This window comes from Eublepharis macularius, chromosome 11 (assembly GCF_028583425.1).
Source record: "Eublepharis macularius isolate TG4126 chromosome 11, MPM_Emac_v1.0, whole genome shotgun sequence".
Classification (NCBI taxonomy): Eukaryota; Metazoa; Chordata; class Lepidosauria; order Squamata; family Eublepharidae; genus Eublepharis; species Eublepharis macularius.
Window position 1 is genome coordinate 14,946,006 of NC_072800.1, and position 24,424 is coordinate 14,970,429.

General features: G+C 43.5%; 1 protein-coding gene across 1 annotated transcript in view; it reads right to left on the reverse strand.

Annotated features, from left to right (window-relative positions):
* ABCA13 (ATP binding cassette subfamily A member 13) overlaps positions 1-24,424 on the reverse strand; it is a 345,676-nt gene that overhangs the window by 269,498 nt on the left and 51,754 nt on the right. Inside the window, exons 13-18 of the mRNA XM_054991725.1 lie at positions 23,913-24,080; positions 22,079-22,281; positions 15,450-15,568; positions 10,462-10,716; positions 6,876-8,880; positions 4,714-4,843 (exon numbers count right to left, since the gene is read on the reverse strand). Of these exons, the coding sequence (XP_054847700.1) occupies positions 4,714-4,843; positions 6,876-8,880; positions 10,462-10,716; positions 15,450-15,568; positions 22,079-22,281; positions 23,913-24,080 (2,880 nt within the window). The remainder of the gene's footprint in view (positions 1-4,713; positions 4,844-6,875; positions 8,881-10,461; positions 10,717-15,449; positions 15,569-22,078; positions 22,282-23,912; positions 24,081-24,424) is intronic.

A 24,424-nucleotide genomic window follows, 5' to 3' on the forward strand; every position in this document is an offset into this window, starting at 1 on the left:
AGTCGAGCATTTGAAAGGTGAGATGGATGTTTTGGGGCTGGAAAGTCCTACACCGAATATTGAGAACCCAGACTCGCTTATTATTCATAATTAGCACAACGTGCATCATTGTTAACAAGCAGTGTGTGCAGTATGTAAAGAGCTTATATGGCAAGGGTTTATGGGAGCATCTCTGCGTGCACACCAAGACCCATTTCAGCTGCCGTGGAAACCCTGTGAAGGAAAAGCGGGCCACCCAATATCAGAGGGGCTAGTTTTGCCCTAATTTGAGTGCAGCGTGTCACTTTTCCCCAAACAGAATGGCCATTTGCACACGACTTACCAGCCTCTGCAACGTTGCGCAAAACACGTGGAAGATAGCGTCTTCTCGTGCAAAATGACGCCAGGAAGACGCGGTTGTGCAAAACTCCCGGATGATAGCATCTTCCTGGCACGATTTCACGCGAGAAGACACTATCTTCTGTGTGTTTTGCACAACATTCCAGAGGCCAGTAAGTTGTGTGGAAACAGCCAGTGACAACAACCTGCTTACAGGGGAGAAAGTAAATCAGTGCGCCCTGACTTAGATGATCCCAATTGTTAAGAATCAAGCCTGCACAGCTCTATTATTATTATCCTCCTGACAAACACCCTGTGAGGTGGGTGGGGCTGAGAGAGCTCTGAAAGAGCTGTGACTGTCCCAAGGTCACCCAGCTGGCTTCAAGCGGAGGAGTGGGGAATCAAACCTGGTTCTCCAGATTAGAGTCCTGCCTTCACCACTATATCAGACTGGCTCATACTCATCTTATTTCTTGGTCACATGATATTGCTACTAGAATCCTAGAAACAAGTTCTGCTATATGTATAAGAATAAATAAATAAATAAATAAATAAATAAATAAATAAATGCATACATACATACATACATACATACATACATACATGGTATATTGAGCCTGAGACATTGTGGCATGTCCCAGCTTTCTATACCATCTTTATACATACGAGGGACAATGTAGGCACCTGCCCCTCCACTTTTGTCCCAGGACTGTGTTACCTCTCCCCTTTCCCAATTTGGTCAGGCTTCTTTCTATACTCATGGAATATGCAAGCTTTGCTCAACCTCTTGGGACCCTGCGTATCTACATTGCTCGTGTGTGGCTTCCATAAAAAAAAAATAGAGTCCGCCTTTGCAGTGCCTCCTTGTCTGGTAAGTAGGATCAGGTCTTTTTTCCAGCGGGAATGCGGGGGAACGGAGTTCCGGAACCTCTTGAAAATGGTCACATGGCTGGTGGCCCCACCCCCTGATCTCCAGACAGAGGGGAGTTGAGATTGCCCTCCGTGCCGCTCGGTGGCGCGGAGGGCAATCTAAACTCCCCTCTGTCTGGAGGTCAGGGGGCGGGGCCACCAGCCATGTGACCATTTTCTCTGAGGGCAACCCACTGAGTTCCACCACCTATTTTCCCAGAAAAAAAGCCCTGAGTAGGATGCAATTCTCAGTCTCCCCAGGTGACCTATTGAGTAGCTATTTACCAGCTTTGCACTATTAACAATCAACCCATGCCTCTGTGACTCCACCTGAGATAGCCGTCAATACATTCAGAGCTGCTGCCTCCAATTCCGCCAACACGGTGGCACCTTCTGGGTTTAAATACTTGTGCACAGCTTGGCACATCTCATTGATTCTGAAGGAATAGATACAGAATAGGAAGCGGTTATTTATGTAAAAATCAGAAGCAAAGAACAGGTAATATAAATGCTAGAGAGAGACCATAGTTCCCTTTCTGTCCTGTCTACAGCAATTAATGTTGGTAGATCAACATTATCTAGCCCCATGGCACAGAGTGGAAAGCTGCAGTACTGCAGCCCAAGCTCTGCTCATGACTTGAGTTCGATCCTGGCGGAAGCCGGATTCAGATCTACCAATAAAACGTTGTGATGCGACGTCCCCCCTTGGGTCAGTAATGACTTGGTGCTTGCACAGGGGACTTCAGCTTTACCTTTACCTTTAGATCAACATTACATTATTCATTTCACAATGACAGTCGGAGGATGTCCAGGAGGCAAAGCACCTTCTCTCCATATGGCACTGCCTCTTGCTATGATGTCTCAGACTCCTAGATTTTAGTTTCCCCGTCCTCCAAGTCTTGGTAGTACACAGCAGTTTCTAGACCTGGCGCAAAATCTTTGCTCTCAACCAAAATAATTGCATACTTTCCCTTTGAAGAGCTGAACTGGTTTGCAACATTCCGTAACTGACTTCTCCCTTTGGGCCTGAATGTTTGTGAACTTCCACGACACCAGAGCAGGGCTCGAGTGACTCACAAGCGGCAAACAGCCAACCTTTAGTGTGATATGTAGGACCTAGTTTTATATATACTGATCTAGCCCACAGGCTGACCTTAGCTAGTCTTGTTCACGTTAGCATCTTCAACTTCACCTACTGGCGATCAGGCTCAAGTTAAAACCTGGTTGGCTGTGACAACTACTTGGATTTCCGGGAAGCCTTTAAGATGGTTCTCAGGAAGTAGGACTGGCCTGTGTTAGCTCTTCTCAGCTTTCCACATACCCCCTTCAGGGTTCATAGATTCCCATCTATCTTCTCGCTACCCACCTGCCTTGTCTGGTAGTCCAATCCCTCTGACTCACTGGAACTTTTCGGATGTTCCCTCATCCACTGACTTCATAAGATGGAACAGGATTTGCCTGTTGATCACTGCCGGCGCCAGGGTTTCTGGCACCCGTGGCCACCCCAGGCAGTGCATGCGTGTGCCCCCGGACTGTGTGATGATGTCACCATGTGAAGACATCATCAGACAGCAAAGCCAGGCTCATTGGCCGGCAGGTGGCTGGGGTGGTGTGTGGAGGCTGCCCGCTCTCTGCACACCACCCCAGCCGCCTGCTGTGCCTGGCCCGCAGCTGTTGTGCCCAATCGGGGGCGTGTGGTGGCGGTGGTGGCGTGGGGCTGGCCGGCTGCAGCAGCTGCGGGCCAGGCATGCCAGCTCCGTGGCATCAGCCTCCACACATGGCACACCCTCCGGCACCCCCTCCGGTGCCCCAGCACCCATGGCGCCTGCCTCACTGCCTCAATGGTGGCGCCGGCCCTGCTGGTGATGCCCTGACGTTTGGGTCTGGGCTTCTTTATCTTGACCCTCTTCCTTTAAGGAGTCTTGGGCTTGTTTGAGGCCTTTTTCTGGGAACCACATCTGGCCTACAGCACTAGCTACCAGTCCTGTGAGCGTATTCCTGACACTGACTCAAGTGGAAACTGTAGGTCTGAAAAAATACCAACCTAACAGGTTCTTACCTTTGGTCCTGTAACCACTGTTCTATCAAGACGACCATAAGTTCTGTGTATTTTTTATAAGTTTGAGATGGCACATCAAAACCCTGCATTAGCTTCATGTTCACACTTCTATTTCCCTTTACAATACTTTCGTTAAGAAGAGGTCTCAAAATTGTTCGTAGCAGGTCTTGAATGAAGTTCCCTTTCTGGTTTTTACTCAAGTGAGGCAGACCTATCAATGGAACTGTTTTTTCCAACAGAGGCAAAACGAATCGCTTAATGGCATTCTGAACGATGGGACTGCTGGGAAAGGACAAGGTGCTCACATTCCCACTGGTAAAATCTGATGTTAAATCAAGCAACTCCATAATGATATTGAATGCTTTCAGAATGCCGTCTTGTTTTGTCAATAGAGTAAGCAGCAAATCTAGATCCTTTTCAGAACCGTTTGTCCAAAAGACTTCAGGGAGCGCAACTTTGATGGATGCTTCCCATTCCAGTAACTGCATCTCAAGTAAATGAGAGATTATTTCCGGTATTTCATTGCCTCCTTTCCCCTGTTTCAAATTCTGAGTAAAATTTCGCTTTGAATCCTTTTTTCGTATCGTGCTGTTAATTGCAGCCAAAAAGTCACGCATATTTTCCAGTAGACTAGAAAGCTCTTCGGAAGAATTTGTAACTGAGCTTGCAATTGCCTCAACAAGCCTCTCCATCATAATGGAATAATTGAGTGCGCTTGTTAAACTTTTTGCAATTTCATCACTGAATTGGCTTAGATTTTCAGCCTGTTCACCTTCCATCACAGCTGTGTCAGGTCTCTTCAAACTAGATTGATTAAGTGGAATCATCAAAGAGGTCAAATCAAGAAACTCTTTCACCAAGTTGGCCAGTTGCCCTTTGTTTAAATACGGCATTTCTGCCTCCCCCTTCAAGCTCTTCTCTTCAATGGCACTGTGAATAGCTTTTTTGAGAACTAAGTAAAATGTTTCAAGAGGACTGAGATTTTCAGTACTGTTTAAACTCGGTGGGATTTTAGAAATAGTAACCAACTGCTCTGCAGCTTTTCTGGACAATGTTAGGAAGCTAAGTAGAACATCTATTACTTTTCCTACATGCTTAGAGTCCTCATTTTCCTCAAATACAGATTTCAAAGCATTATGAATTTCTATATATGGCCAATGAGCGTAGCTAGACCTGCTATCCCAGAACAAACTGTGAAGTAATCTTTGCACCATTGACATTGCTGTGCTGTTTTGCAAAAGAAAAATACTTTTATTGAAATTCAAAAGTCCTGGTAAATTGGCAGGTCTGGGAGGGAAACCATTGTGAGCCAAAATACGCACAAGATTTTCAATCTCTGTGGAAATGTGTTTTATGAACGGAAGAGTCCTGGAGAGATTTTGAATCCTTTGAATAAGATCTTCAGAATTATTTACATTATATAATACACTGTACACAAAACCTAGCAGTTCCTCGTGAGTTCTGGTGATATTTTTAACAGTAGGATTTCTGAGCAAAAGGTTGAAAATATTTCTGGCGAACATCAGTCCTTTGGCTCCATCAAAAGGGAACTCCCCACTTGTTGACATAGCAGTTACTTCATTTAATAAGCCGTTTATGTAATCTCCAAGATGCGAATAGGTGATATTTTGTGTATCTTCATCAACTTCTTTGTTAAAATTATCCAGGTGATCAAGATTTAAAAGAGCTAAAATTTTATCCCTGGGGAATACACTACAACAGAAATATTAGACAGTTTTATTATTGACATTAGCAGTTGCATTATTACATTTTAGGATGGGAACTTATTGGGAAACAAAAGCAGGAATGTGTTTCTGGTGTAATTTAGCACTAGTGTCTTGTCAGAGACTCCAGGGAATGGAACAATTTAGTCAGTAAACAAACCTTTAAAAAAATTGAAAATCTTTGTATATTCTTTCCAACAGCGCTTTCTAAATATCATTGCTTTCAAGAAACAGGACTGTCTTGTCAGTTACTGGTGTATCATTTAATGCCAAAATGTAAAACGACGCTTCATATCAGAGTCTCTCTACACGAGACGCCTCTGTGTGTGTTCAGCAAGTGTAGAGAGACACAATATTAGCCAGGAAGCGTAGTTTTAAAAGACAGAGCCATTGGAGATAGCTCCTCAGAGGGTTTGTTAATTTCATCTTCATTCTGTCAATTTCACCTCTCCAGTCTAAAACTGTGTGGGATCACAACCAGAGGGCAGCGAGGAAAGGAAATGGGCTGGAGCTGCCTTCCAGAGCCAGGCTTGGACCTGGAGAGGTTAGAATGGGCTGAAGTTTCCCTTCTGGCATTTCACAGCCCCTCCACACAGCTCCAGTGTATAGCAAAGCCTTTGCCCTGCTGCCAGCTCTGTCTTTTTAAACTACCCTTCCCAGCTACCGTTGCATCTCCCGACACGCATTCTTCGCATGTCTGATGTCTCGCGTAGAGAGACTGTCAGAAGCCTAATTGTGAAGCACCGTGGGATCAGGCTCTATTCCACGTGGAGGGAGGGTCAAGAGAAAGGACTGCTGTTTCAGGAAAGTCTCTGTTACCTCAACAAAACTGATCTGCAGGTACTTTTGTGGGGAGGGCCACCATGAGTGAAGAACGAGGACTTCAAGCCACACTCCCTGAAAGTAGCTCACCAGCAAGTGCTGTTATCACAAATACCATTTGTTTTGGCAACTGGGGGTTGAGGTAGGACAGCTGGCAGAGAGCCACCGGTTGCTGATTCCTGCCTTGTTGACTGGCGCTATTTCTTCCTGCCCTGATCTGGATGGCCCAGGCTAGCCTGATCTCATCAGATCTTGGAAGCTAAGCAGGGTTGGCCTGGTTAGAAGTACTTGGATGGGAGACCACCAAGACAGTCCAGGGTTGTTATCCTGAGGCAGGCAATGGAAAACCACTTCTGCTAGTTTCTTGCCTTGGAAGACCTGTGGGGTCACCATAAGTTGCCTGCAACTTGATGGAAGTGTATACACATACATTTCCTCCTCTTTCTTTCTGTATGGGGTTGGGTGCCTGCTCCTGCATTTATCTCTGGGGTGGGAGCTGTTTTCAGGAGGAGTAATATTTTAATATTTGGCCTTGAGATTTGGATTAGAGTGCTCTCAGCCCCACCCACTTCACAGGGTGATTGTTTTGAGGATAATAATAACATACTTTGTAAACCGTAGGCGTTAAGTTGTCCTGAAGGGTGGTATATAAATCGGATGTTATTGTTGTTGTCGTTGTCATCATCATCAACTCTCCTGGTTCCTAATTAGTGTTTAGGTTAAGTTCCCCCTCCTCTTTTTTTCCTCTTTTAGTAATGAGATTCAAACCAGCTGAATGCTACATCGCAGCTCAATTACATAACCATGACACTCCACCACTACAGTCCTGGACCAGCCACCAATCTTTCCTGTCTCTCTACACTAGGGTGTGGCACCTGACCACAGAGCCCACAGTGGGCTCCCCAAGGACACTCTGATCTTCTTACTCTCTTTAAAGACTGAGTAAGCAAAGGAAGTTCCAGCTCATATTATATGGGAAGCATCTTTCAATGTGATTTCTACCATACTGGACCTACAGAGAATCAATAGAAGTACACACTGACCTCATTTCTGCAATTACGTCTTTATGCAAGTCCTTCAGTAAGAAAAATATTTTGTTCCTGTGATGTTCTTTGGACGATGGAAATGCGATTTGCAAAATTTGTTTAACCAGTTCCATTGTCCTGCTTTGGGATGGAACAATGTCTTTTCCATAGTTTTCATACTGGGTATCATCAAAGAACAGGTCGATGAATTCCATTATCTGGTTTTCTGTGTCATTGGAATGCAATTCCTCCTCTTTAGCCGTAAGATCATAGATCACATTCAGCAGACTGTTCTGCAAAATCAAGTGAGCAACTTGGTTATTCTTCAACCTTCTGCCACTAAGAAAATCGATAACGAAGGAAATAGGATTGTCTCCTTTAGTTTCATTCTTGAAAAGCTCCAAAAAGGAAATTATGTCTTTGATGCTCTTTATGATGTCATTCGATGAGCTTTTGTCAGCCGTTAGCGAAATTAATGCATTTATTATTTTAGAGTAGTTTTTACTATTGTATTCTTCTAGCCATTTTCTCCCAAGCTCAAGCACATCTTCAAAGCTATGTAGAAATGATGCATTCAGTGGTCTTAAGGCAGTGGCCAGCACCGAGAGAGTATTTGGTTTGATTGCTGTGCTTAACAGATGGAATTCTTTGGCAATTAGCAACAGCAAATGCCTAATATTAAAACCTGATGGCAAATTTTCTACGTCTCTCTCTGTTTCAAACCACAGAGTCTCTAAACTCTCTCGTAGATTATCATTCCTGGCTAAGGCTAATAAGGCTCTCAGTACTATTTGCAACTGATTTCCAGCTGATGATAATGCCATTAGAGGGTGCATGGAAGAAAGGAAAGATGTCAAGATATCTTTGGTATCATTGAATCTAAACACCTCCTGGGCCACGTGTTGTAAATGAGTAAGGACGGTCTTTGTCCTTAACGTCGCAGTACTCCTCTCAGCGTTTTGGTTGCTATAGAAATCTGCAAGTTGTTCAAAAAGAGCCATGACAGCGCTGATCTCAGACAAGGTCAGGTTGCTTATTTTTTCCACAAGTTGCAAAGTAGTTTGCTTTCCCCCCATCAACATACAATGAGATAAGTTGCTCCCATTGGTTCTGGAAGTCAGGACGTAGTTTGATAGTTGATTCCAAAATGCCAGTAGCTCATTCAGGACTGAGCTGTCTGCCGGATGAATCTCAGAAAACTTTAAGATAACAGGATGCCACTCTTCCAGCTGGCCAAGGAAGCAGGCTATTTTGTAGGTTGCCTCCTTGAGAAACCGTTGATCAGAGCACAGCGATTCTCCTTGGAGTTGCAGCATCTTGAGCTGTTCAAATATCTCAGCATCCACTTCATGAACAGTAGATGAATATTTCTGCAGATCTGTATTGCAAGCCTTTGAAACTGACTCATCCCGGGAGGTTGTTGTGATGTTCCGACAAATGACAGCTGCGAGACAGCTCAAAGCTTTTGTAGATTCTAGGGGCATATCTGAGGCTTGCTCCAATAACTCTACGAGGCTATTTACTTCATTGGATAATTCCTCCATGGAAAGGGCTGCCATGTTTGCACTTTGTTTCTGCATTAAATGATATCCTTCAATGAGGGCATCCGTCATGTTTTTGTGAGCTGCCCTTCCAAACAGACTGACTACCTCTGGGAGGAAATGAAGAATTTGCATTAATTCGGTAAGTTCAGCCTCTTGAAATAACTTTAGGATCTGCCAAACGCTGGGTGAATTCCACAAAGGTGAAGTGTTGCTGATGTTCTTTAACCCGACTGCTAGGAAATCCGGCACAGAATTCTCCGCCTCTTGACCCACATGGACTTTGGAGTTCAGGCTCCGACTGACCTGTCTTAGTTGACTAAAATTTACATCCTTTTTCTCAAGATTTTGCAGTAAAGCTACCATGTCCTTTGTGAAGACTTCTGTGTCTAACTTTCCGAGAGAATTGGGGAAAATGTAAGACGTCAGCATCTGAAGCACCTTTCTTGCTAGTTCAGCATCAAGATGAGGTATGCTGTTCTCTGCATGGGAAGTCATATTGAAAATGTTCACGTTGGCGTCAAAGTAATGAATGATGTCTTTTTGGAGGCTTTCTAGAGCCTTGAGCAGAATTCCAGTGTGCCAAGAAAACAAGCCATTTTGTAAATATTCAGCAGACACATTTTTCATGAGAAACTGAATTTCTCTCAAGAGTTCTACTGAAGAAGGCCAGAACTGATCGAGAAAACCTAGAAATCCAGTTGCATCCATTACAGGTTCTAAGAAAGCGCTCGGGTTTGAGTCAGTGGCATATAGTGAGTTATCTATTAAATATTCGATTATGGGTTTAATTTGCCCATCTGTGTGATTTAAAAGAGTGAAAACATTGTCCGCTATCTGTAGATCATCGTGTTCAGAAAAAGTGGGTAGTATTAATTTTAAATACTTAATCACTAAGTTAAGACAATGATTTGTCAAATGTGTATTTGTACCATTTTGGAAGCAAGGCAGTTTTGCAAAATTAAAGGCCATGTCAAAAATATTTGCAATATTCCCCAGTCTTCTATCAGTACCATCAAAAGGACCCAAAGATGTCAAGAGAATTAAGACATCTTTAGCATTCTCAAGGTGGAAAGAGGAATATTTCTCTATGATGGTCTTAATGAAATGTCCCAGGGTGTGACAGCTTTTCACGCTGGCTGTTGCATTTTCAAAGGTTAGAAGATTTTTCAAAAGGGCAGGAAGCCATCTTTGTGAAATGTTTTGGCCATTCATACCTTCATCTTTCATTACTTTGGTTACATTCTGGAGAATTTCATCACAGAGCAGGAGATCGTGGTCTTGGGATATGTTTTTGAGGAGTTCCACCATCTCTCTCAACCCAAAAAAGCTAGTTGGATTTTCTTCCCGAGATAAAATGTTAGAGATGGACTTCCCAAAAGAATGTAGCTTGTGTTCTAGTTTAGAGTTCACAGATGTGAAAATGTCTAACCAAGACTCCAGAAAGTCTCTGCTGAAATTAGCATTTGAAACAGCTTTATACAATTCAACAATTATGCTTTGTACCAAGTTCATCACTTCTTGCAAGTCTTCTCTGCTATATGAACTGCTTATGTTCATAACATGGTTAAGTGTAGCAGAAAAATGGCTCAATGCCTCATAATCAATCTGATCACTAACTTTGGTTATCCCTTTCAACAGACGCACTGCTGATCTCATTTGCTCATTGATAGCAAGTGTTTTATGGCATGTTTTAGCAATGCTACTATTATCAAGACTATCCAAAGAGAGGGCTGAGACTTTGTGAAAATCAGTAAAAAACCCTGAATCCAAACTTAACAACTGAGACACTTCTTCTAAAAACTTAACCCATGTTTGAATCCACATTTTAGTACAATTGAAAGATAATGATCCATTTGTCTCATTTTCAAGAGGTGGCACACTCGAGAAAAGTTCGGTCAGCAAAAGCATAAATGGACTAGAATGATTCACAGAGGGGAATTCGGATGTATAGAAATCACCAGATACATTATGTGATGAGTTTTCTGTTGGTAGGCCAAAAAGATTTTTAAAATGTTGGAATACAGCAATACAGTGTTCCTTGCCTACGAATATTGCTTTACTGTTGTTTAGCATGCTAGCTATCGTTTCTGTCTCTTGCTCCCCATCTTGTACGAGGGACTGAGCCGGGAGTTCTAAGTAACTATAAAGCATTAACAATTTTTCGCAAAAAGATTTTGGAGGAAAATCCTGGAGGACCTTCACAGTACTGGAAAGAAATGCAAAAGCCTGGCTCACACCTTGAAAGTCAAATTGTGGGAAAGGAGTTGAAATGTTGTTCGAGTTCTGATACAGGAACGTAGCCAAAGAGTCAATGTCTTGATAAAGGGAAGAAAGTGGCTGGAGAAGCCCAGCAGCCTGGATTCCCCCTGCTCGAGTGATCTTTTGGTAGAAACTGGAGACAATTTTCTGTAAGTCTTGCATCTTAAGAGAAAGGCTTGTATTTGAGCCCAGAAGGGATATAACATTTTTCACACTATAAATTGTGCTAAAGGCTGCAGCAGTTTGTTCCGGAGACAACAGCTCAATTTCATACAAAACCTTTATTAAATGTTCACTTAAATTGCTCACATAATCAGCATTCGAAACAGTTGATTCAGGCCAGTCGACAAGGAGATGCTGGAAAAACTGCATGCTCCTGTTGAGAGTTTTCTGATTTTCTAAAATATCTGGCATTGCAATTCTAGGTAAAGCATCCAGTTGTTTTTCTACTTCTTCTTCCAGGTCTGCAGTTCTCCAAATATGTGGCTGTTTGGGATCAAATCCATGCGATAACATCTCCATCATTTGTAGAAACAAGTTTGCCTGTAGATGCTGCCCAAATGTTGTAAGTTGTTGAAAATTCTCCAGTATTTGAGCAGCAAGGTCAACAAGTATCTGTAGATCAGTTTGAAATTCCTCCTTTTCCATCCTGCCTGTACTGTTAATCAAAAGGACTGTACTGTCTAGCATGGTGTCCACAAATAAGTGGAGATCTTGACCATTCAATGAGACTGAAGAACTAGGCAGGAAGATCTCTTGGATGAATTCTGCAATGTGTCGGACAAAGGACGCTTTTAGCTCTTCAAATTCTGGCCAAGTGTCTTCAGACTTCAGAAATTCTTTGATAGATGTAACGATCCTGTAACATAAATCACATTTTATATCTGTGTTATCACATCTTTTGTGGCATTCCACACATCCTAACACTAATGGTAGAATTTCTAACATAATTCTTCAACACCCAATCTAAATTCAGGCCAGGAGGTCCTTCATCCCACCATCATTATTGCTACTGCCTGGTCACATTTTTTGTAATTATTATCTTAACGATTTCCAAAAGTCATCAAGTACTTATGTGACCTCTATAGCGTATGAAACACTGATTGCTCCCCAGTTTGTATCTCCAGTGTGCTACAATGGTTGGTCTGAACTGTGGGAAGTAATTTTATGGGAGGATAATATGTGGACCATCCTAACAAGGCAAACAAGACGATGAGTGGTTTGGAGCACCTTTTATATGAGGAAAGGCTGAAGTGTCTGGGATTTTAATGTTTAGATAAGAGATGACTAAGAGGGATAGAGAGTGTAGAGAGACGCTATGTTAGCCAGGAAACGTAGTTTTAAAAGACAAAGCTGAAGGCGCCGTCAATTTCACCTCTCTAGAGGAGGGTAGTGTGGAGATCACTCCTCAGAGGGTTTGTAAATTTCATCTGGGGAGGTGAAGATGAAATTAACATACCTTCTGAGGAGCGATCTCGGTACTACCCTTATGTAGAGAAGTACAATTGATAGAGCCTTCATCTTTGTCGTTTAAAACGATGCTTCCCAGCTAACATTGCTCTCCCTACACTTGAGTGTCCCCATGTAAAATGTTTCATGTAGAGAGACTCTGCGTTACGCCCATAAAGCCTGACCATTTGCAAGGCGGTCAGATTGCTCTGGTTCCTGCACAGATAATGGAACAGTTCATGAAATCACTGAAGTTGCTATCCCTTCTTTACAGGAACAGCCATTCGTTGTGAAGAACCACGAATGTGAACAGACACACAGCCACTCTTGAAGCATGGTATCTTTTCATTTATTTAAAAAGAATGATATCCTGCCAAAGCTGTGTCGAAATTGTCTACAGGGGAAGCCCAGAAGCTCTAGGCAATGTTTTTATTTCTTTGATTAATATCCAGTCTTTATTCTGATGCAGACTGGCCCTTTAACTTCCTGGGAAAGTTCCCAATGGGTTGCTGCCCCGGAGGGTCGCTGCTAACCTGAAGCAACCTAAGCCAAGTGGCCTCTGCAGTGTTGACAATGCCACAGGGAGACCGCTCAGCTCAACTCACTCCAGAGCTCTTCTAACTACCCTTGCTTTCTTCCACCATAAAACCCAGGGCTGGCGCCAGGGTTTCTGGTGCCTGAAGTGAGATACCTGCTCTGGGCGGGCATGCACTCTGGCCCTGCGCGATGACATCACTTTTGACATCATCATGCAGGAGCGTCCCCCTCGCCTGAGGCGGGCGTCAGCGAAGAAAGGGTGGAGAGGCACGCGGGGCAACCTGCTTCCCCACTTGCCTCCCTGCTTGCCGCCACGCCGCTGGGGCACCCGGCTCATCGAGAACCAAGCAGGAGTGGCGAAGGGGCGGAGAGGCAAGCAGGGACAGCACCTCCTTCTAAGTTCCGTGCTCGAGGCAGCTGCCCTCTCTGCCTCAATGGATGTGCCGGCCCTGATAAAACCCAACATGGCATTCAAATGGTTCCCAAGAAGTGTCCCATTCAACTTCAACAAGATGTTTGTATCTTGTCCCTTTAGACCAGGGGTTCTTAACCAGCAGTACGCATCCCATTGGTGAGATGCAGAATTTTCATAACAATTGCTAAAAATTCACTCTCCCACAATCCTCATGTGATATGCTGTCTCCTACCTGCCACAGACCATCCACCTGTCACTTTATGCCATTTATAACACAATGCTTGTAAATACTTTGAAGTTCTATTGATTTCAGCAAGTCTAAAGTATGTTTGATTTCCTTTGTTTTGAAGCCTAAATCTATATTTAAAAAATCAACATAATGTCCTTTTTTAAAGGAAAAAAAATCTGGAAAAGCGGAGTTAGGAAATGAAATAAACTTAGTTTCAACATACCTGACCCATGAAGTAAATGGAAAACTTGACCAGTTTTGTAGAAATGCAATATAATTATCAACTACAGCCTTCAAACTGAGCTTCTCTTTAGAACAAAGAGGTGTCCCAGGTTTTTCTGCAGACAAAAAAATGTTCTATTTTTAGGACAAGGCATCTTCTGGAACAGTTTTGTAGTTAATAGTTAAATAGTGAGCTAGAACACATTACCGACAGTGTAGATGCAAGGCAAAATGAAGCCAAGTGGTCCAACATTCATTCAAAGCAGCAAAATCTGTTTTCAGTGATATCAGAAGCATTTCTTAACTAAGATTTAGAAATCCTCTGGCTTTCAGAACAGAATAATATGGAATTCTTAGGACTGACCCGCCTAGCAAGGTATTTTAATAGGTATTTCAAATGATAAATTTGCAACATCTTCAGAGATACTGGTATTTTACACACATGGAAAAATTGCCATGTTCACACGACATGATGAACATTATTTGGGAGGACTGCAGGTATTGCATGCTCTCATTATATGTGGTTGGTATTAAACAATTGAAAAAGGCCTAGTTACGAAGGTTACGAAGGTACACTGAAGATTTCAACTTGTACAAATATTAAAGAGAATGTATATAAAATGATGTGCAGGTGGTATCTAACACCAAAGAAAATTGCGCGAGGAAATACTAATATGTCAGACAGATGCTGGAAATGTAAAAAACATGAAGGATCATTATACCATATGTGGTGGACTTGTGAGGTAGCTAAGCAATACTGGGGAGATATAATGGAAGTAATTAATGAGGTTTTGCAAACCCAAATAAATAAGAACCCAGAATTGCTGCTACTGAACTTGGGAATGGAAGATGTTCCAATGCAGTACAGAACATTGTTATTTTACATGATTACAGCAGCAAGACTTTTATATGCGCAGAAATGGAAAGTACAAGAAATACCAACTATAGAAGATTGGATTTACAAATTGCTGTACATGGCTGAGATGGACAAAATGACAAGAAAACTCAAAGACCTTGATCCAGGAGAATATATTGCAGATTGGGGGAAATTGAAACAATATCTAGAAAAAAAATGGGATGTGAAAGGAGGACTGTGGCAGTTTGAGAACTATTAATTTGTGATTTCTTAAATAGAAGAGAGAAGTAACTAGAAGAGAGAAGTAATAGAAGAGAGAAGTAATAGAAGAGAGAAGTAATGGGAAAATTTAGCTATTAGTTAACCTAAGCTAGTATTACTATTAAGAGACTTTATCAAAAATATACAGTTTAAACAGTAATGTAGAGAATGGATATATTAGTGGATTTGATAGAGTATATATAAGAGAATTTGAATATGCTTAGAGTAAGATATATAATACATATATGATTTAGAAGAATCTAATGGAAAATAAGTTAAGTAATAAGATAGGTTAAGGGTTGGAAAGCTGTTGGAAGTCTATAAGGAGGGGGGAGGGAAAGGGTGGGGGTTGAAATAAATTAGGTATGATGGGGAGTGTATGTAATAACTATGTACTCACCAATAATTTTTTTTAAAAAAAGAAAAGAAAAAGGCCTAGTTAGTATCCCAATGGGGAATCAAACTAGCTAGTAAGGCTGCTCAGAAAAGCAGCAAGAGGGGACAAAAGGGATGTCAACTATGTTGTGATGTCTTTTCGAGGGAAACCCCAGAAATGACATAGGAGAGCTCTAGGAATTTCCAACAGCACTCACCCCCCATTTCCCCTCCCCCACTCTCCTGCCAGTTGCCAGGCTCAGCCTATAAACTAACCTCCCATATAACCTCCTCTATAAACTGACCCCTCCATTGAACAGTTGTGAAAACACACTAATGAGAGAAACAAACATAAAAGTTATGTATGTAGATAGATCTAGTCGTTAGTGATGAAGGTTCTCTATGGTAGTAACCATTTACTTACTAGGTTGCCCTCTTAGGATACCATCCCCTTCGTTGGCATAGTAAGCCATCTCACATGTTCTCCTAACAATTGTTGCTAAGCTTTTCCAGTACAAGTTCTTCTCAAGGTCGAACCACAGCTCATCAAGAGTGTCCCAAAACCTGCCAAAGAGGGGGGAAACCAGTTCAGCTGTTACTATGATCAAGAACTTATTTTCTGATATATACCAGGAACTGTATAATTCCTGAAGGAGGAGAACAATGTAAGCTACTTTGAGTCCCCAGTTGTGAGAAAGGTGGGGCACAAATGAAGTAAACAAATACATTATTATGTATACTGATCCATGTTGCAGTTGTCAGGTGCAGGGCTTTTTTCAGTGCGAATGAGATGGAACGGAGTTCTGGCACCTCTTGAAAATGGTCACATGGCTGGTGGCCCCACCCCCTGATCACCAGACAGAGGGGAGTTTAGATTGCCCTCCGCACCACTCCAGGGGGCGGGCTCACTGGCCATGTGACCATTTTTGCCAAGGGCAATTTAAACTTTAAAAAACTCCCCCTTTGTCCCAGCTGACCGAAAGTGACGTCATTGTGCGGTCCTGAATTCCACCACCTCTTCCCAGAAAAAAAGCCCTGTTCAGGTGTATACCAAAAATGTTTTAAGAATGCTTAAAAAGGTGTGGAGGCAGCGTTTTGTACAACCCCTTCACTAGTAGAGAAAAATAACATCCCTTTGCAAAGAGCCTTAGCGGAATGAGTAGCTCATATACCAATAATCAATTTTAAAAGTTTAATGTGCTTGAAGACACAATCCTAACTGCATATTCGTATATCTTAGAACAGTCTGGTGGATGATGTTTTATAGTTAAATGTAGCAGCAGGAACATTGGATTCTGCTATCTTGTGTTTCATAGCCTTAGAGCGGAACTACAAGTGACAAAAGGCACAGATTGGACACTTGTCAGCTTCCCTCAAGTTTTGATGGGAAATGTAGGCGTCCTGGTCTTGCAGCTTGGCTCTCCGACTGCTGTCCAATGGACTTTTCAACGGTCACTTGTCCAACATTCCACCAAGCTGCCTACATTTCCCATCAAAACTTGAGGGAAGCTGACAAGTGTCCAACCTGTGACAGGTGTCACTTGTAGTTCCGCTCTTAGTAGTCCTCTACTCCAGAGCAAAGGATTTCTGTATGTCAGTACATGAGTACTCTGGCTAGGCTGCACGTGACATTCTAAGTGGTTAACAAGTGTTATAAGGATAGTACAGTGTTTTTGAACATCTCTAATATAACAGAAGCGATCATTAACTTAACCGGATTGTCTATTTGTTGGAAACCTTTGATACTGTTTCCATATTGTTATTTATTTCTTACTTTGTGATGAATGTTTGCCATTTTGGAATGTCTACAAATGTGTGACTTACAAATTTATTAAAAATATTTTGAAAAAAGAATGCTTAAAAAGGTAAAATATGAATGGGACTAAAAAGTGAATGCATAAGTGAATGCACATGTTGTATAAGATGCACACCCCATGCCATATGTCACCTACTGTCTGTCTGTCTACATACATGCCATGATGCTGTTGCTGACATTATGCTAAAGTCATGCTACCGTATTAATGTGTATTAATTAATATGCACTCTCTCTCTCTCTCTCTCTTCCTGCATAACTGTAGTGCAGATGTTCCTGAAGACCCAAGCAAGGGCCTCTCCCTTATCTTAGAGAAATACGCGAGTCTTGGCTAGCTGTAACCTTGAAGTATCTAAATGCCAATTTCAGTTACCCTCCCCAGATGCTGGGAATAAGTTGTTGTCTATCTGATCCATAGTCATAACTAAGTCAATTCTCACAGAACTTGTGTAAGCTTGCACGCCAAAACTCTGTCATTTGAAGCGCAGGAAAATGAAGTACAACAGAGATTGCCTGATTTGAATGGCCACTTCTGTCAAACTCCGTGATGGAGTGCAGACCTGAATTGTATGGATTCTAATAAAGCTGCTTCTCATGGAACCAATGTGCGTTCACTGTAGATGGGCTTGAGGGATCTACCTGCCAGGGACTGACACCTACAGTACTTCTGAGGGGGCACAAACCACCAGACCACCTATATTTTATTTATGTCAGAAAAAGCATTCATGAGCATGTGGTTCGCCTTCTGGCTGAGGGATTTAATAGATACCAATAAGAAAACTGGGCCTTTTTGAAGAACCAAAGAAAACATTCTGAAGAGAAGCAGAGGAGTTTCCCGCCCAGATGAAGTCATTTGTGGATGGAAGGAAGTGGGAAGTGGGAATAGCATTTTAGATCACTGGTTTCCTCGTGATGATTATTGAGGTCCTCTCTGAGAGCTAATTCACATGACCCCATGCCAGTGTCCACATGTAGACTGGTGACGTTGCACATGGTTTTGAGAGGATAGTGAATCAGTACTGAGTTCCCTCACCCATGGGCAACACAACAGCATGAGCAAGTCAAGCTTCTGGCCTTCATATTATAAAGGTACATTTGTTAGAGAGCCAGGATTGCTTGCTACTGGGTATAATTTGTATAGTTGGTAGTAGACCCAGATGTGAAAACTTAGAGTCTTTGCTGTAGAAAATGCCAAAATCTCTGAAGGAGAACAGCAGGTTAACAGCCTTGTAATAATATTCAGTTTATATACTGCCTTTCAGGATGACTTAACACCCACTCAGAGCGATTTATAAAGTATATCATTATTAGGGCTTTTTTTCAGTGGGAACACAGTGGAATGGAGTTCCAGCACCTCTCAAAAATGGTCACATGGCCGGTGGCCCCGCCCCCTGATCTCCAGACAGAAGGGAGTTTAGATTGCCCTCCATGCCGCTGGAGCGGCGCGGAGGGCAATCTAAACTCCCCTCTGTCCGGAGATCAGGGGGCGGGGCCACCAGCCATGTGACCATTTTCGCGGAGGGCGATTTAAACTTTAAAAAACTCCCCCATTGTTCCAGCTGACCCAAAGTGACATTATTGTGTGGTCCTGAGTTCCACCGCTGAGTTCCACCACCTCTTTTCCCAGAAAAAAAGCCCTGATTATCTCCACAACAACAATCACCCTTTAAGGTGGGTGGGGCTGAGAGGACTCTGAAAGAGCTGTGACTGACCCAAGGCCACCCAGCTAGCTTCAAGAGGAGGAGTGGGGAATCAGACCCAGTTCTCTCAACTAGAGTCCCGCACTCTTAACCACTACACCAAACTGGTTCTCTCTGTCCTTGTGGGACAGACAGTGAACATAAACCAGGCAGTTCCATTATCAAAGACTTCTTGGCACCCATCCTCTAACATTTACAAAACTAACAGAAAACACATGCAAAGAACAAATCTGCCTTTTGGGTGCAGCATTTGCTTTTTTAACCAATTAATCCAATTTAAACAAACCTGTGCATTATCAACACCTGTATGAGGCAGGGACCATGCAGGAACCTGCAATTAATAAGCAAAAGCTCCCATTCATTCGAAGAAAAGGAGCACATATACTCAACTCAGATACGCCGGGACACTATAGTTTTCTGTCTCGCCTTGCCAAATAATAGTCCAAAACTATATTAAAGATTGTCTTTTTTATGTCTTGTTGTAACAACACATTCTAGGCAAAAGAGCTTAGGAAATAACACCTCCTCCTCATTCCCATTTGATTAAAATTTGTCATTCTCAATTAATTAAAGCTTTCATCAGTGGGCTGATGAAACCAATTAACTTGCAACTCTAAATGAGGACTAGGACCACAATACTCTATGCATAGTCAGCATTTATAAGGCTAATTTGGCTGAGCCTTGAAGTAATTACTTCTTAAAAAATATACGCTGACCGTCTTATGTAGTAATTTGCCATCATATACCACCAAAAAAAGCGCCTAACCAATATTAAAACTATTCTGAAACATTTCTGCAGTCACAGCTCCTTGGGCTGTTCGAGCAACTTCTTATTTATTATTTATTCGGAGAATTCTATTCCCAGGCACGGTTTGTCATCACACAAAAAGCTTAGCTTAGACACAAACAGAAGCAGCAAACATAGCATCTTTTCACTTTGCAACTCATTTGGAAACACGAGAGAGAAAGAGAGAGAAATCAATGCTTGTCAAATGGAAGAGAGCAACTTACACCAATAGTTTTAATTTCTCGTTTCCAAGATGAGCAAGATTCAAGTCCAGGAGCACCTTAAAAACCAACTAGATTTCCAGGGTATGAGCTTTCGAGAGTCAGAGCTCCCTTCGTCTTGAAAGCTCATACCCTGGAAATCTAGTTGGTCTTTAAGTTAGTTCTCGACCCAAATCTTTCTCTTCTATTACAGATCAATGCGGCAACCAGGGCCGGCGCCACCGTTGAGGTGGTGAGGCGGGGGCCGCAGGCGCCGGGGGCCAGAGGGGGTGCCAGAGGGGGTGTCGGGGCAGGAGGCGCATGTCCCACACCACTGCCAGCCAGCCCTGCACTGCCACTGGCCAGCCCCTCGCCACCGCTGCCACCGCCGCCCACCCCCAGGCAGGCGCAGCAGCCAAGGGCCAGGGACGACAGGCAGCCGGGGTCATGTGCGGAGCGTGAGCAACCTCCTCGCTCTGCCCCAGCCACCTGCCAGCGGCGCTGCGCAAGGACGTCATCACGTGATGACATCATCGCGCAGTCCGGGGCCCACGCACACACGGTGCACGTGTGAGGCTGGCCTCCGGCGCCAGAAACCCTGGTGCCGGGGCTGGCGGCAACCCACTGAAACTATCATTTCCAAGATGACACTGTAAGCAACCAAAATGTATATGGACTGGGCAGGGCATTGCCTTTGCAACTCTGTGTGGCTGTTTTAATTAGAAATGCTAATATGTTTATCCCCAGGATCTCATCTCTACTGTTCAAGAAATCATTTTTCCCCTTCCCATCTATTTATTATCCCTGACTTGGAGAACCCAGGCAAGCCTGACCTCATCAGATCTCAGAAGCTAAGCAGGGTCTGCCTTGGTTAGTAATTGGATGGGAGACCTCCAGTGAAGACCAGGATTGCAGAAGCAGGCAATGGCAAACCACCCATGTTAGTCTCTTGCCATGAAAATCCCGCCAAGGGTTGCCATAAGTCAGCTATGACTTCAGGACTTAAGGAAAAAATCCCCCCAAATGTAAACAGAATGCAATTGCCATGGCAGAGTTCCTGTTTTAGAAAGGTAGATACATTTTCTATCCATCAGTGGAATCCTAAACAGAGTTATATCCCTTATACCCTACACCCAATCCTAAATATCTAGCAAAGGGAGTTTTGACTCTTGAAAGCTTATACCCTAGAAATCTTCTTGGCCTTTAAGGTGCTATGAGTCTCAGATCTTACCCTTCTAAATTCATTGACTTCAGTGGGTTTAGAAAAGTGTAACTGTGGTTCAGTTTGTATTATATGGGCATAACTGTCAACTACAAAACAGCAGCCATGCTGTTGAATTCCCCCATCCCTTCCAGAATATATAGTTCCCCTTACACCACAGCCTGACATAATTCTAATATATGTTGCCCCATTCCACATTATCAGCTGCCACCAACTGCAAGGGGACTCCCTAGGGTTGCCAGCTATGGCTTGGGAAATTTCTGGAGGTTTGGGGGATGGAACCTGGAGAAGGCAAGGTTTGGGGACCGGAGTTAGGGTAACAATATGTAACACCATAGACTCTGCCCTCTACAGCAGCCATTTTCTCCAGGGGAACTGATCTCTGTTGGCTGGAGATCAGTTGTAATTCTGGGAGATTTCCAGGCACCACCTGGAGGATGGTAACTAGAGATGGGCACGATCCAAAAAAAATTAACAATCCAGCTGATCGTGGATCGGCGCCAGCGACGATCCTGAATTAACGATCCACACCGATCATCTCCCGTTCCCGATCCATGGATCATGGATCGTGGAGGCCGAAGTGGGCCGTGCTGCTATTCCCAGCTATGTGGGAAGGTGGGGGGGGGGTGGCGGCCGCCGGGCCTGGTGGGCACAGGAAGGCGGCAATGAGCCGCCTCCCCTCAGGTCCCATTCAACAACACAGAAGGTCTGTGTTTGGCCATCAGAGCTGCCTACCAGGGTTTGCAGGGATGAGATTGGAGTGCCCATGGCTACAGAACACCCCCTCCCCCTCCCTCCCCTGAGTGTCTTCTCCCAACTTGTGACTGCTTTGCTGCTCCGTGATTGGAAGGAAGCCCTGCTGATCAAGGAAAGCTGGGCTTCCATTCAGGTTTCCAGGGCGACAGAAGGAGGGCAAACAGAGCTCAGGCTTTCCCCTGGCTCCGTTGCCAGGGGAATAGATTGCTGGTGCCTGAGTGTCTGGATCCCCAATCTGAGCCCGAATGCAACAATCCAGGCCTCTCCCAATCACTGGATCATTGGCCATGGATGATCACGATCCACCGGGTCACGATAGCGAGATTGCCATTATCGTGGGTTTTTTCAATCGTAATGCAGATCGTGCCCATCTCTAATGGTAACCCTAAGACGCCTCCATTTCACAATGATGCTTCGACACAGAGTAGGTAGGCCTAGACAATACAAAGAAGGGGAACACACGGTGGCTGCAACTCTGAGTTCCACACAAAACGTAGCTCTTTCCCCAAGTTTTCTGATAACCTAGCTGCTCCAATCAAATCACATTTTATTCTGTTGGGGTAGAGAAGAAAACCAGTTTTTCATGTACTACCTACAGGGATTGGATGAGCTGCTCCTGGCAAGAGCTTAACGCGGCGTCCTCCACAGCCCGCGTCTTGCCCAGAGACTTCATTATTTCCCTGCAGCTGGCACTCGTCTCAGCCAACTGCTCTCCTATCTCTTGCCAGCCCAAATATCCTTCAGTTATGGAAACTGGCAGGTCGTGTTGTCCATGAATCATGCTCTGCAGAAGCTGGATCTAAGGAGAGATGAGGGATACATCAACCAAGTAAGTGAAGTGGAAATTACTCACAAGGAAAGAAAGAAAAGAGGAACTGGATATGTAGGAGGGGGGGGGGTTCAACAGCACAACTGCAGTTTTGTGCTTGATCTGTCTGTTGAGGAATCCCTACCCATGGAAGAAGATTCCAGGGGGCATTATAAGTCTGTGCACAGCACTGGTGGACCTTCAGGTCACCTCTCACAGAAATAGTCCCAAATAGTACAAACAGCCCCCTGTAGGAGACTATCCATAATGGTGGAAGCTGGTATGGTTCATTTTCCCATCAAGGAAGTCCCAATAGCTTATGAGGAACCCCAGGCTTCCTAGAAACACAGTCTGAAAATCATAATAGTGGCCAAGATGAGGGAGGCCTAGAGGGACAGAAATCTGGAGCCCCTGGTCAGCCATGGAGCAAAGCAAATCATGTGATCTGCTTTCATACAGTATTTGGTTTGGATCTGAGTGGGACAAAGTTGGATCCAGGGCAAATCTTCTTTCTGGGGATCTGAGGTGGCTGTTAACAGTCCAGAACCTTGAAGCCACACGTCATGACTGTAACAATGTGTTGAACAATGTGGTTCAACACATTGTTCTATGTGTTGAACCACTGCGAATACTGGCCGTGATTTCATTTTGCAGATGCTCTAACCATCTAACCATCACTTTCGTTTCTCCCTCTGGCAGCCTGAGAACACAGCTGTGTTATCTCTTTCTTTGAAGCTCCCAGAAGTGACCTTGCACTGTCTGAAATGTTGCCGTTTCTTTTATGCCTCTTTGTCTTGTCTAGCTTGAGCTATAAACTCCAGCAGAAGTTCCCAGACACTTTTCCGCACAAACCTGTGGTTTGGGAGGGGGGAAATGTTTGAGTATTTAGAGCTGTACTTTTCTCAAGTTTCTATTCCTATCAAGGAAGTGTGTACTGCTTGGATGCTTTCTTGCCTCTGAGTGGTTCTATGGACATATATATGGAAAAATTGGATTTCTGAATAAAAACCATTTAACTAAAAGCTTGGACTTCTTGTTGCAGGGACCTGTTCACCACATCCTGTCATCCACAGCCTGACACCACACCACACCCCCAATAGATTTCTCTTGTGAAAGTGGCGGAAGACATAATGGTAGCATTTAAGAGACTTAAAAATTGTACAAAAGAGCCATTCTTTAAAACTCATTTATTTTTGTTCTGCTTCGATACAGGCTTTGTAAGTTTGTGAAGCATCATAATACTGAGTCTGGAAAAAAACAGTGTACACATCTTGAGTGGTGAAGGGTTTCTCATGATGCATTTAACATCCTTAATCCAGCAAGGGGCCCCTGTTGTCCCCATCTCAGAGGCTTCTGAGTTGGAAGGAGCACTGTCTAGTCCGCCCTCATTTTCAACGCAGGAAATACTACAGGAATTTAAGTGGTGCAGATGACCTCATTGTAGACACCACGTTCACAGAAGGTATCCATAGGATTGACTGTCTACCACTGGATTATGTTTCTCTAGTACCAGCTGCACAGCCCCTCAGATTCCTAAATCTACCTTACGCCATATTAAATCTTTACTGTGGGAGAATAAAAACTGAATGTTCAATCACCGTCATGAAAAAGAAAAAACTTACAGATTCCTTTACTAAATGGATTCGGTTCCTTAACTTGGAAGATTCACTGGAGCCATTTTGATAGCACACAAATTCTTCAAGGACATCTCCGATCTCCGAGTCTGGTGGCAATCCAAGGCTCCTCATAAAAGCATCATTGCAGCCAGAGGGTGCATCACTCATCAGACTCTAAAGAGGAGATGATACATTATTGAACCTGTTCCATTGATCCAAAATGACAGATGTATGTAATGCACACATATATACAAAACATTACTCAGCATCAAACGGCGATCTTGTCTACAAAGGCATCTGTAACTGTGTGGTTTGGGCTGCCACTTTTTAGCCCTGACTCTTAATAGCTGCAAAGGTGGCTCATCCTTTATTTCAAAAGTTGAGAACTTCTTAAAGTTCTTTCATGCAGAATCTTGCAGGTAAGGAGTGGAGCCCTGGAAGAAACTGATGAATGATGGGTAGTTTAAACAGGACAGAACTTGAAAGAATCCGGGCTCACAGACTTTTCAGATCCATAC